The sequence below is a fragment of the Epinephelus lanceolatus genome, chromosome 9, assembly GCF_041903045.1.
Source record: "Epinephelus lanceolatus isolate andai-2023 chromosome 9, ASM4190304v1, whole genome shotgun sequence".
NCBI lineage: Eukaryota > Metazoa > Chordata > Actinopteri > Perciformes > Serranidae > Epinephelus > Epinephelus lanceolatus.
In genome coordinates, this window is record NC_135742.1 from 30,912,675 (window position 1) to 30,926,750 (window position 14,076).

Sequence of the window (14,076 nt, forward strand, 5' to 3'; positions counted from 1 at the left end):
CGGACACGCTAATTACTATTAACCAATAGAATCCCTTTGTAGTCACTTTTACCCGCCTTTTGCACATCTGGTCTGATCAATAAGCACCAGTTCATCTGTCAGTAAATCACATTAAAACCACATCAGTCACCAAGGTGCTACATCATCTCAGATTTGGCCTACTTATGAAGCAGTCCCTGTCGTGATCAAGAGTTTGAGCATGCGCTTTCATTATCTGCTGCACGGCCTGAAGCCCACACGCTAGTTTGACGTGTCCTAACACCTGGTATCTGTCACTGGAAATGTAACTGAGTACATTTACTCAAGTAGAAATTAGAGGTACTTGTACTTTACTTGAGAATTTCTCTTTGATGCAACTTCATATTCCACTACATCTCAGAGGTAAGTATTAGGTACTTTTTACTTTGGCTTTAGTTATTTTATAATTACAATTTTTCATACTATTTCTGCCTAGTGAAAACCATCTCCATATGTAAATGTGTATTTTAAACTGAAGAATGAAGTGTACCTTTATGTGGTGAGAAAATTCTTCCTAATTTAAGCAAAATAAGCTATTTAAAAACCCCTTTGGATCAGGAAAATGCATGGTCACAAGGCTGAAAACAGGCCTGTTTTTCTGACATCATGAGAAGTTGACTTTTTAGAGATAGATGGACAGCAACGCTACACACATTCATGGCATGTATGCATAGCATATATGCATAGCATGGCCTTAAACATTTACAGTGGTAAAATGCAACATACACATGAATGTAGCAGTAATATTAATCTAAAGACACCATATATAATCTTAAAACACTGACTATAATATTTTTACTCTACAATCAGTACTTCTACTTCTATCTATCTATCTATCTGTCTATCTATCTATCTACAACAGAATAATGTACAGTCAGGGATACAAGAAAGCAAACATGATGTTTTTTTATTGAAACAGTTTACTGATAAATGACAGATGGTTGTCATGAAAGGTTCATGTTTAATCTCAAAAAATCATGGGCTAAAAAGTCATACATGGTACTTAACATTGAATAGCAAGAGAATCCATGCTTCAGAGCAGACACTCAATTCACAAAGAAATCAGGCAAAATGCCCTTTTGATTTCAATAAAAAATATTAAATCTTTTTTTCTCCACTCTATCCATCTTTACATGGTACAGGTTTGTTCACTTTTTAATAATATAAAAACGCTTAATACTGATTGTGAAACACTGGAATTAATTTACAAAACATAATAATAATTATTATAATATTAATAACAATAACAAACAATAATAACAATAACCATTCAATTTAAAAACAAAACAAAAAAAATAGAATGGAGGAAATCAGTCATAGCTGTTGCATCTTGGCCCACACCAACAGCAAAGAAAAATACCAAATGGCATTTACATCTACCTGACACACAGTTACACACAAACACAGTATCAGGTCGTTGAGTATTTCTCATTGCCATTTACATTGTTATGGGCACAAAGACAAGACACCCTCTAAAGCATTCATGTGCCTCTGCGGGATCACACTCACTGACCAATCGAATCCTTCTCACTGTAAGTCAAACTTGGTGGACCAATAGTGGTCCTCAACAAAGTGCCCCACACCTCCAGCACACAGGATAGTAAATGATAGATAAAAGTATAGGACCCTTGTAAATGTCTCAGCATTTAGAGGAAGGGAAAAATCTTCCAGGCGACAGGAACTTGTATCCATTGCCAGCAGGTAGTCGGATAGAACGAGCACCAGGGCTACTGCTTGTGGAAATAGTCGGTGATGGGGCCACTTTTCTGGGATTGGAGCAGTGGTGTCCATTGGAAGAGTTCTTGCTGCCCCTATCTAGTGACTGCAGCCCCAGCTCCCGCAGCTCCAGGCTGTCTTGGGTATCGTTAGGGGAGCAATGGCGTGGCGAGAGGTTCAGAAGGCTCAGTACGTCCCTACTGGCAGAAGCAAGGGCTCCAGGAGCGCCGTGGATGGCTCTGACGGGACCTAGATGTTGCTGTTGTTGGGCGGCGGCATTAGCCCAAAAGGTCTTCAGATTGTGGATAGCTTGGACTTTTTCATCAATCACCCCTCTTCTAAGCCGGTCCAAGTCTGGGACATCAGCCGATGTAGAGCAGGCTGAACCTGTGGAGGAGTACGACAGGGCAGGGGAAGGAGCACTACCAGCAGGAGACTGGTGGCCAGAACTGGGAGACACATTACTTGGGGAACGAGAGATGTGGCCGCTGTATGGGGAGCTTGGGTATTTTAATTTGAACTGTGCATGGCTGTCTAGAGTTGGCGAAGGATGGCTGCCCTCCTTTTGGGAAGACTCAGAGATTGCAGGACTATTGTAGCCAGAGCTTATCTTCTGCAGTGAAGAGGAACGGGAGGGAGGTTTGGGTCTTGGGGAGGATTGAGCTCGGCCACTAGCACTGCTGTTAGGACGGCTGAATGCGCTAGTTTCAGAGGAACGGAAGGCGCTGCTCCGGGTTGAGGTTCCTGCAGCTGTCGCACCCTCTGGCCCAGCCCGATGAAGACTACCCACAGCCCGTAGATGGCTCTGAGTCTCCTCCAGGATTTTCTGGGCCAGCTCCTGAGGATCCAAAGGGACAGTTTTTTCTTCCTGAGACTTGACAGTACTGTCTGTCTCAGTGCTGGACTGGTCAGATTCCCCTGTATCTGAGCTGCTCACCTTACCCACCTTCTGGAATGGTGAATTCGGGCTGGGCACTAGGCATGCTTTGACAGGAGATGTAGGTGTGCTAACACTGCCCCTTGATGATACTGATACAGTGTAGCCTCTCCCTGCCCCTGTGCCGGACCCGCCAACCACCCCCCTGCCTCCACGGTGGTGGCGCTGGCTGTGGCCTGGTGGTAGAGGCAGAGAGTCACAGTGGCTTCCCAGAGGCTCACTGCTGATAATGGAAAAGCCCTCATATTCCTCATCGTCCCCCCGGGCTCCTGCAACTGCAGCAGCAGCAGCTGCCCCATGAGGAGAGGAGCGACTGCGGGGAACATGAGGGTGTTTGTGGATAGAGTAGTGTGCAGTGGCCCCACTGCGTTGCCGATGACTAAGGAAATCACACTCTGACTTGGAAGCAAAGCTCATGGAGGAGGCTACAGAGCTGAGACTATAGACAGAGATGGCATCTGATGCCTGATTGTCCAGGCAAGGAGGAGAGAAAGGAAGGCTTGAGTATCCCATGGGCAGGGGGTTGGACACAGACTGGGCTGAAGCTAGAGACTCAAGGGAAGATGAGCTGTCCAGGCTCAGACGCTTGGGCAGTTCTGTGGAGTCTGAACAAAGAGAGGAAGAGAACAGGAAACAATGTCACACTTAATAAAAACAACAGGATTGCTACAAAGGTGAATGAACATTCTGGATGATTTCAATGTGCAGTCAAGAACAGAAATGATACAATGAACATCGAGTATATAAGTTTACATACCAAACAGCGCCAGCAGAGCCTGGAGAGCAAAGTGCAAGGTGCGGCGGTTGGCTAGCTTACCAGTCTTCAGCACCACTTCCTCTTGGCCTACCTCACACAAGTCAAATCCTGCACAAATAAAAGCAACAGCTGTAACTCAAACATTTGACAATGTGTCTAAGAGTACACAGGGACACATGGATGCATGGTGGGTGGGATGTTGGAGGGGACAGGAATCAATAGTTTTCTTAGGAAACAGGTGACTCACCAAGAGCAGCCAGAAATTCATGGCATCCTGGCAGCCTCCATAGCTGTACACTGATGGACACTTGAATGGGCAGGAGGGAGAAATCCTGTTCTTTCTCTCCTGTCTGGAGTTGAACTAGCACCTGGTGGAGCTGGAGAAGAACAGGGAGAAGACAAATGGCACAAGAGGCACGGAGTGGTTAGGAATGAGTGCAAGACTATAATAAACTGGTGAAATCTACTGCAGATTTGATTAATGGGTACAATTAATTTGTGTGATCAAACCATTTCTATTCTATCAAGACTTTAAATCATCCAACGGCAACATTATACAGTTCCTTACTCTCAATTAATATTGCCTTTTCATCTATTAAACCTAATGGCAGCCACATCTTATTGTGCCACTGCTGTACACATATATTCTGGAGAAGGTATGAATCTGTTTCTCCATGTTTCAATACTATGCTGGAGTACTCAGGGCAAAAGAACCTGATTCAGAGCTTAAAGGGTGTCAGCTTTACGGGGTTTACATGTGCCCTGAGAGCACACTTGCCTGGTTTGTTAGGCGATTACATGGCTTCTGACAGAGACACCTTTGTCAACATGATGTAACTGTGCAGAAAGTAGAAACATGCCTCATTTGCTCACTTCACTCTTTGTAATTATGAGAGGTTTGTTTTTACATCATAGCTTTATCCCTTCTACCACCCTGAAAGTTCCCTCTGACCTGTAATGAACCAGGGTTGTAAATCTTTTAATACCAAAAATCCCTAAGATCTGACTACAGGAACTAGCAGTGAAGAAAGAAACAGTAAATGTTTGCTTGGCTACACTTTATGCATGCAAATGCTAAACAATATGAAAAACAACAAAACTGATCATTAGATTGTCATGCAGCTTCTACACAAAAAGGTGTTGGTTTATTAATTAAGAAAGTGTAGCAGGACAGATAGAGAAGAGAGGAGGAGAAGGGTAGAATGGGATGGAGTGCAGGCATGTGAAGGCACACTTACCATTGCCACCATATTTTTAACAGCCTTCAGACCGCACGTTAGGGGCAGGGGAGAGAGAATAGGCTTTTAATTGCATGCACACAGGCCATTCACAAAGGGTACAAGGGTTCAGGTCAACAAGAAGGATAACAGCAACAAGTAACAGAGGTGTTTAATAGTTTGATGCAATCAGCATACACAGATTAGATCCAGTGTGTTTCATGTTCTGTGCATTTGCAGTATGAGGCAACAAAAACAGCTTATCACCAATTAACTGGATGGTCTTTCACTTTAAGTACGTGATAGCCACATGTTACACGTAAAGAGGGATAAAGGCGTAAGATTAATGCTCTGATGTCACGAGCTCGGGTGCAAGAGAACAGGACTCAGATTGTGGTTAAGACTTTGTACTTGAAGGACTGCTAGTCCGGCTGCCATGTTGCATTTCAGTGCAGATTAAGCTGCAGCTTGCCGGTGCATATCCAGTCCTGATGTAACTAAGTTATGCAATGAAATATCCCTGATATTCTCTTCTAGCAAGAACCTCATGGCACAAAGGTGTGCAAACATGTCAGAGAAAGTGAGAGGGACTGTCTCAGTACTTCTTAACATTAAATAATAGCAATTGTGTTTGTTGTTTGAGCCAAAGATCAATGTCTGTGTGCTGCATTAAATTTAAAAACCCAGTAGCATTGTCTCAGAGCTGCAGGGGCCTACCCGATTGATGAGCTGCTCTCCTGCCTCTGAAGCTGTGATGAGTTTGCACAAAGCCTGGAGAGCTGGTGGCGGCAGACCTGAGGGATGGGATCAAAGAAAGTTCCTCATTATTCATACACGAGGCACGTTTTTTATACAGCAAAATAAGTAGCAGTGGGACTAAATAGGTGATTTGTGGAGTGATATGAATGTTACATACACAGAGGACAGAACTAGATGTGTTGGATGTGGAAAACAATGTTTTTAAAATAAGCATATAAAATACATGAGCACCAAGTTAGTAAAGCATTGGACAATTTCTGAGTCTTAATTAACTGTGACATAGAGTCTCAAGTGCATACCCAGTAGTGATTGTAAAGTGGTGCTGCACTGCTGGAGCCTGTCTCCTGGATCAGCAGTGGGAAAGAAGACTGCAGCGGGCATACCGGTGCCCACAGAGTCAAGACGGAAGCCCACAGCTGTCAACAGGGCCTGCCAGCCGGGGACACCCCCCACTTTGTTCTCCACACTTTGCTGGGATGTGTACATGGAGTTACGCTGGCCATTCTGTATCCTCTGAAGAGACTTCTCCACCTGGAAGTGCAGCATCAGTATTCATGTGAGTTTTTGCTCGTGAGATTTTGTATAGTAAGTAAGACCCTGTGTGTGCGTGTGTGTCTATATCTCACCAGGTGGAGTAAAACTCTCAGAGCATCACGAGCTCGATCTGGATACTGTAGAATCTCTGCCAAAGCTTGGCCAATGAGGGAAGATGGGCTGTTAAGCTTCACATCATTGCCAATCAACATGTATCCTGGGCAGAAAAAAATGCAATGAAGAGAGCTCCATTACAAGGTCATCTCTTTTTATTACAGAAATGTAGAATTACCACACGAATGATTAACGTCTCTAACCTGCCCAGTTGGACGGGTGCGAGTACTGCTTGCTGCTCTGGACAGTCTTCATGGCATCTGCCAGTGCTGCACTAGCCTTGGTCCCGTTAAGCAGGGCAGTGTAGAAGGCATGGACAAAAACTTTGGAGGCTGCGACAGGGACAGGCCACAAGGACACAAGAGCACACTGAGCTCCAGCAGCCAGGAAGGCCCTAGTCAATCCCACGACACCATCTGCTGTCACTTTGCTGCTGGACTCCTGGTACGACCTGTAGCCAAAGTGACACACAAGCGTATAATTGAATTAGAAAGCTATAAAATATTTAATAGCATAACATTTCAAGCATTATTTGTTTTTATTATCTTCTACGCTATCCTATCCCATTCTCATCAGTTACAGCATGTCTGTAAATCAACTGTTAATTCACACTTACAGTGTGACTAATTTGATTATATTTTTTTCTTATATAAAGTAACTTCATTACTACCGCAGAACTTGGAAAAATAAAATATCAGGAGCTAAATCAACATAGACACCACTATTTAAATTTGTTCCACTTAACCAGCCAACATACCCCAGCACCACCAGCTTGACAGGCAACCTCAGGTCCAATATATCTGCAGCTGTGAGCAGGAACTCCTGCAGGGGCGGACTGTCACATATGCTCTCCACGTCACTGCTGTCATCCTGCATGTGGAGAGACTCTGGGATGGTGTAACCGCTTCCAATGGAGCCCTTCCTGCCTCGACCACTGCTGCCTCTCCTCCCCCCTGCACCTCTCCCCACTGTTCCCACTCCTACACTGGCACTTGCCCCACCGGGCACGCCCTCAGGGTTTGGGGTGAGCACCAGAGCTGCTAATTTCCAGGAAATGTGGGTGGCGAAGTGGGCACACTCAGCCTGTGTGAGGGCGCTCATTACCCTTTCCTTGGTGGCAGCCGAGCCGGCCAGGGGTTGGCAGCCCAGCAGCTCAGCCACCATTAGAGCCTCCTCCTCTGCAGAAGGCATGGGTCCCCACAGCCAGCGGTCCATCACAGGGGAGGGCAGTCTTGGGTTCCCTACCACTGCTGCCATTGAGACACCACCACATGGAGCTGGTCCAGGGCGGCGGGAATGAGCCTAGGAACACAAGAACAATAGTTACATTCCAGTTGTACAGTCTTAGGGCAGAAATTCCAGAATTTGTTAAAGATGACTCCAATATGTGGCTATAAAAGTCCATATCAGTTTTTATAGGAGTTTAAAATAAAATTAAAGCATAATTTTTCAGTCATCAAATTAAGGTCAACCTTTGCACTGGATCCAAGGCCATGGATGGACGGAACAGCGATGAGGCTGAAGCGCTCGTACAGGTATTCATTAGAAGAGCTTCCTTTTAGCAAGGCGAAGGGGATGAGGTACAGTTCTCCTTCAAGCACCATCACCAGTTGTCTGTGTCTGCCAACAGGCCCACTGGAGTGCATCAAGCCCTGTCAGACAAAAGGATTAGTGTAAAAACACTTTTTTCATAATGGCATTTTCTCTTATGCTGTTTTCTTCCCTACCACACAGCTACATCAACAGGCAGGCAATGACCCATAGAGGTAGAACTCACCCCCTCCATAGGTGCAATGAGCAAATCATAAAGTGCCCGGAGTGGAGGCTTTCCGAGGTTGCTGGAGCGACGAGGCAGGGAAGAGTTACCATCTTTGGCAGGGGACATGGTGTTGCTGAACAGGCTGGTCATACTCTGGCAGCTCCTGCACAAACATAACACAAAATAATGTTTTCATTCGCACAACATACTTTTATGCTGCTGACCCAAGCTGGTTTAAGCAATTTGCCACAGTGTGCATTCAAAATAAGCTCCCAAAATATATGCAGGGACAATATCTCTTTTTTCTTCAAGTTACAAAATGACCTTCCTTCTTCCAGATGTACAAATATTCAAGATTTGGGGGCGAAGCTTTAGTCCCCACGACTCAAGGGTTGTCGAGTCAAAACCAATTTCAGGTCTAAACTGACATTACTCTACATGACAAAGTGAATAACATAACTATGCAAATTTGGTCCTAAGAACACTATGCTGCCATTGTTACTTTAAGGTCAACACAAGGTTTGTAATTGAAAACACTCAACACAATTCAAGTCTTTAAAGAAGTATTTTACTGCTGGAAAGATGGTCTTTTTATACAACAAAGCTGTCTATGTGGTAGAAAGACACAAATTCTTTTGAAACTGGTGCTACATGACAAGAGAAAACAGAGAAAAGGGGCTTTTGCTTTTGTTCAAGAGGTAGAAAACCTACAACACAGAGAATGCACTGCGCCTCACTGGAGCAGTAAATACTCCCACTGGTGGGTGACATAATGCAAGCTTGGCTGTTTTTTTCATAGCAAACAACTGGCTGGTAACAAACAATCTTGAATTACAGTTAAACAGTAAGCTAAAATATGTTTCTGGAAACATTTTAGGTGAGAAATAGGCACCGCAGTAACAGAATCTTGTTTCACATTTTATCAGCACTTCTTAGTTTTAGTGTTATGGTGGCCACTTCCTGTTCTATGAGGTGCAATAATACAATTAATACAAATTCTTGTCTTACAGCCAAACAGTGCACTAAAATATGTTTCTGAAGACATTTTAGGTGAGAAATAGGCAATGCCAGGATTTGCAAATTCGCCTCCAGGAATGAGTCCTAAAACCCCACAATGAGTTAGCATTTCAGCACTCCCAGTTTCCTCATCTCAGTGTTTTTTTTTTAATGGTTTTTTGGGTAGATGCCTGCAATAAGGTCTGTGGTTAACAAAAGCTTAAGAGACTTTCATGTTTTGTTCTACGACATAAGATCTGTCCCCACTCGTGAATTTTGAAGCTTTTACGTGTCTTAAAGAAGGCGGTTGCTACCAAGTGGCTAAATGAGAGTACAGAATGCCATCATGCCAAAGCCATGCTTACAGCCTTATTGTGGTGGGGATGTAACCATGGTGTAGTTTGTTTATAGCCTGACGCTAGCTTTTTACTTGTGGTAATTACAGTTAGGTTTCAAAAATGATAAAAGTGGTGTTTATTTGTGAAGATTATCTTGCTGAACAAAATGTGTAATTATTGTAAACATTTTATTTTCCGTAATTATTAAAATCCAACAGAAACTCATAGGCTTTTTGACAAAGGAACTAAGGCAATACTAACTTCTACATCAGCCAACATCTCTGAACTACTGTATAGAGACAGAGTGCAAAGCATCATACTCTGAAAACAACACCCACCAGAGGGAAAAACTATCGGCTCCACAATATGCAACAAAGGACTGATATCAGCATGTCAATAGATTATTTTAGCACCTTCTTTTGACCTGTGTGTGTGTCCCTTCTCCTTACCTTGCTTATCTTTGAGAAATGATCCCACTGAATGGCCAGTTGTGACATGCTTTGATATTTACAACTATTTTATTAATTCACCAGGCATGATCATCATTAAACCTAACAAACATCAAAACCAGACATTGCTTAGTTAGCTCCACCCTCTACAGTTTGTCAAGCCAAATTAACAAAATGCTCGCTGCACAGAGACATACTGAGTGTCAGGAGCTCACAGTTTTCCCATATCTTCCTGCTCATGCCTCATATCTTACTGCTTAAAGGCTCAGTTTTTCGGTTCAGCAGCTTGTAAAATCTTACTTATGGATTCTCTACCATGTTGGTAGCGCATCCAACCACAAAGCAGCTTTTAGGTATTTTTGAGTTGTTTTCTGGCAGACGTTAATGACAAGAAAGCACCTACACACAATACAAATTCATTGGATGCCAATGAATTGTTTTCCACCCCGGTGGGGGCAGGACTTTAATGTGCTATACTATGTACTCTCTGTGTTCGTATAATCCGTAGTTTAAGCAACAGCCTTGGAGCCAGTTTGAACTGGAAGATAACTGGGAGCTGGTAAGATGGAGGTTTACCACAGTTCATTTACACACACTACCCGCATTGTTATGATTCAAAGCTGATTGAAAACAGGCAAAGTACTCCTTTAAAGTCTTTCATAAGACTATACAATTTAAAATCTGTGTAAAGATTCTGCGTGTAAACAGAGGTCTCATGTGTCAAACTGTCTTTTAACATCAAACCTTCCCGCTGCTCTTAATGAGCTTTGAAGATGTGTTGGGAACGTGGCTGACAAGCTCCATGATGTCTGACTCGCTGCATCGTGTTACATCAGATACGGTTCTAGCAAGACGCAAATTCAGCCACTGTAATCTTTTGAGTCTGAGTGTGGTAGCAGTACAAAGCTGCAGCAGAAGAGAGTGATCCAACGCTCAATCATAAAGGCCCATCTTTCTTTTTTTAATATACCCACTGTCAGATCTAAATCACACAGAGTAAAAGGCAGATGAAGGCAGGCCACACTGGATTTCCATCCCTCTGTGAACACATACATATAATTTCACATGACAGGAAGCAATACTACAGAGTATATAATGCCAGTATGGAAAGCTCCACTAGATGGCAGTATTGCACTGTGGACATGTAGTGTTTAAAGACACATGAAGTAGTGATGGCTTGCCAGAATCACCTCCGGAGGAGGCAGAGAGCAGGGCTCATCAAATCTTCACAGGTACCTTCTCTACATTCAGTGAAAACTCAGAGCCTCCAGTTGATGAAAGGTAAGTGTCTCCATTGCACTGCCAATGACTATGTTGCAACACAAGGACAAAATAAGGTAACAGCCCTGTGTGTTTGAGGCATGTCTGCTGTGACGAGGGGTGACAGCTCCCTGCTCAGGCAGACACACAACATACTGAGAACTGTGCTAATGGTGGCCGTGGGGTTAGAAGCCTTTGGTGCTGTAGGCACACAAGGGGCCGAGCTTTATGGCCGCACTTGTCACAACTCTCCATCTGTTCCACCAGCCAGAGTTTCCTCCAGGCCCGAGCCAACAGACATCTATCCTGCCCTTCTGGTAGCCCCTGGCCACTGGCTTCCCTCCAGCCTCCCAACACTCTGTCTCTCTCCCAGGCCTTGGCATGAGCCTCCATGGGAAAGCAAACAATCGTTTGTTAGCCTGACAGGAAGAATGAGAGAGGAGGCAAGGGATAAGCCAAGAGAAGGTGAGTGTCAAGTGTAGAGGGAAACAGTGAGAAGAAAAGACTAAGAGCGGTGATGCTGAAGGTGAAGATTGCATTCAACGGCTGCTTATTTTGGGCTGCAGTTGAAAGTCGTGCCTTCAAGTGTGATCTCAGAGGTGATACAAAGGTAGACAAGTCGCCCTTTATTACAACACATAGAGCTCTTTGTACTGACCTAATTTCTAGCTGCGATTTTGAGTATTGCTCAAGCTAGTGTGGCTAGTAGCCATTCAGCTCTTTTGATGTAGGCATCCAGTTCTACCAGTGCTTGCTGCCTCCTCACTGACATCTCCATCAAGATCCTCCAACAATCTCATTATGCTATCATTGTGCATAAAAATGTATTCAATTACACACTGAGGGGATTAGATGCGAAGGAGACTTTCATTATCACCTTCCCATAGTAATCCTTCCAAGCTCCCTGGTGTAGATTAGATCTCTGTGTTAAAATAGGGCAATCGATGATAATACCAAACGAAGATATCACACCAAGAAGCACTGATCTTTTAATGTGAGTATACTGTTCTGCTACCAATTTTGATTTAAATGTCATTCAATTAGTTTATTCATTTTGCTCCTTTTTTATAATAATAAGTAATTGTGGAAATACTGAGGTATTCATACCGCTAATAGCTGAAATCTTAACATGTTGGGGAAAAATGATAGGGAGAATAGAGGTCAAATAGAGCCCATGGAAAGCACATACACGTACATTATCTGACATCAAACCCCAGGATGGACGACTTGAAATGACAATGAGGTTTTCTTCTTTTTCTCTTGCTTTAACATTGTGATAGACGATAGGCTCCTAAGCATGAGGAGCTTTATAATTCAGAGTTTTTTGAGGCCCAAAAGAATGAGCGGATTATTACCGGCAGCCCATTAAAGGGGCTTAATGAGCACCGAGACTCAATTAAAGCTGGAATTACCCTCTCATCAAAGAGCAGCTCAACTGTGGACGAGGACAGGGAAATATGACCCAGACACACACATATGTATGCACACACATGCACACACTCTATTGGTATACGTTGCCAATCAGGGCAGTGTAAATGAACGCTTTGCACAGTATTGTTAAATAATGCTCCGAAAGAGCCACTGGCAGACTCACTGAAGTATCAACAGTCATAAATCTGCACAACAAACAAACACAGAAAGGGCAAACATCTTAAAACCACATCGATGTCTGTATTTGGCACACACACGACACACACATACACACACACACACACAAGGCCCCATCAGAGTAGGCAGTTGATAAGGGTTTTAGCAGCTTGGCTCTACTCATTCTATTTAATAAGGAGGATTCACATGCTGCCTCTGTGCTGGCTAAACAAAGGAGAAAAGACTCCTTTCACAGATGAGCCACAATACCCATGAATCTCCTTACCCTAGCAGATATTTTTTATCTTCTTCTTTTTTTTTTTTTTTTTGGTGGAAAAGTAGGTCTTAGTAGCGCTTGTTGATTAGGGCTGTTGCACAGAAACACAGAGTAGGGACGTCCAGGTGATCTGCAAAAATCCCCCACCTGTTGAAGAGGTTGTTTCTGGACACCATACGCAGGAAGCCTGTTGGATCAGTGACGGAGTTAAGCTTGTTGTTGAGCTCCTCAAATTGTTGGTCCAACAAATCTCCCGCCTCGCTCTCTGTCTCACTGCTCGAACACCCTCTGAAAGAAAGGGAGAGAGAGCAAGACGGAGTGAGAGACATGCACAGCCGCTGAAATGTTGGCAAGAAAAAGGCACTTCGGCAAAGTAGACAATACACAGACTTACATTGTTTCTCTGCGGATAAGTCAACTACACACACTCCCAATCTGCCCGAAACACACACTGCTCAACCCACACACACTTGGCCTAATTTCACAGGCTTGGTCCAACACCCTGATGGTAAGCAGAGTTAAATCCTTTCATTATAATGCTGGTGATGCTGATCCAGTCAGTGGGGAGTCAACCACCCCCAACCCACAATCGCTGCCACGCCACCACTCCCCTATCTCTCCCTTCATGCCTGAACCTCTCCTCTGATGCACCCATATCATGTAACTCTTATGTCAGCTTCTTGCTCTCACGGTAGCTGAGTGTGAACTTGCACACTGGGATCTCTTATCATCTTACCCTCGCACCACCACCACCACTATTTTTCTTGAAATCCGTGCAGTATGTGTCTCATTTGAGATTCATTCTCCCGGGGTGTACATACTAACAGACCTGGGCTGAAGAAATGTTGGACGCAGAATACAATGCAGTTAAAAAAGATGGTTTTACCAAGAAATCCATTTGTTAATATATAGTTTTCTTCCATTCATTTTCCCTCTCCACTCATTTCAGACCCTTTCTCTCCACTCTGGAGAATGAATGGGCTGGTAAGTGGTGCCATATTGTGCCCATCCAGGCGCAGTGGCGTGTGTGCAGCTTCCCATTGGAGTAGTAAATGAGCTGGTAATGGGGCAGGAGGGCCAGGCTGCTGGGGTGGCGGAGGCTGGCACTGGGCGGACCAGCTGGGCACTATGGATCAAACACCAACTAGAGAAACGATGCTAACGTCAAACGCGGTGCAGACCTGTGGATGTCGATCGGTGATATTAGCTGTCGATATATCTCGCCACATTTGCCATTTCCTCCTGCAGAATCCCTCTGGCTACATTCCCTGTTACCTGTTTGGTCTTTAACCACCAGGCTCTGCTTCTTTGAATTCTACTCCATTGATTTTACCACTGAGTCTTAACCTTCTTCCCAT

The 14,076-nt window shown here is 44.1% G+C and overlaps 1 protein-coding gene across 3 annotated transcripts in view; it reads right to left on the reverse strand.

Moving 5' to 3' along the window:
* Positions 1 to 899: 899 nt before the first annotated feature.
* LOC117252511 (tetratricopeptide repeat protein 28-like) overlaps positions 900 to 14,076 on the reverse strand; it is a 200,539-nt gene continuing 187,362 nt past the window's right edge. For 2 of the 3 annotated variants that reach the window (XM_033619485.2, XM_033619487.2), the window contains 12 exons: positions 12,866 to 13,006; positions 7,830 to 7,974; positions 7,525 to 7,704; positions 6,810 to 7,354; positions 6,256 to 6,503; positions 6,031 to 6,155; positions 5,704 to 5,935; positions 5,363 to 5,439; positions 4,667 to 4,690; positions 3,676 to 3,805; positions 3,429 to 3,536; positions 900 to 3,276 (listed from right to left, as the gene is read on the reverse strand). In XM_033619485.2, the coding sequence (XP_033475376.2) occupies positions 1,658 to 3,276; positions 3,429 to 3,536; positions 3,676 to 3,805; positions 4,667 to 4,690; positions 5,363 to 5,439; positions 5,704 to 5,935; positions 6,031 to 6,155; positions 6,256 to 6,503; positions 6,810 to 7,354; positions 7,525 to 7,704; positions 7,830 to 7,974; positions 12,866 to 13,006 (3,574 nt within the window). In that variant the 3' untranslated portion in view covers positions 900 to 1,657. The remainder of the gene's footprint in view (positions 3,277 to 3,428; positions 3,537 to 3,675; positions 3,806 to 4,666; positions 4,691 to 5,362; positions 5,440 to 5,703; positions 5,936 to 6,030; positions 6,156 to 6,255; positions 6,504 to 6,809; positions 7,355 to 7,524; positions 7,705 to 7,829; positions 7,975 to 12,865; positions 13,007 to 14,076) is intronic. The other variant, XM_033619486.2, reaches the window with a different exon arrangement.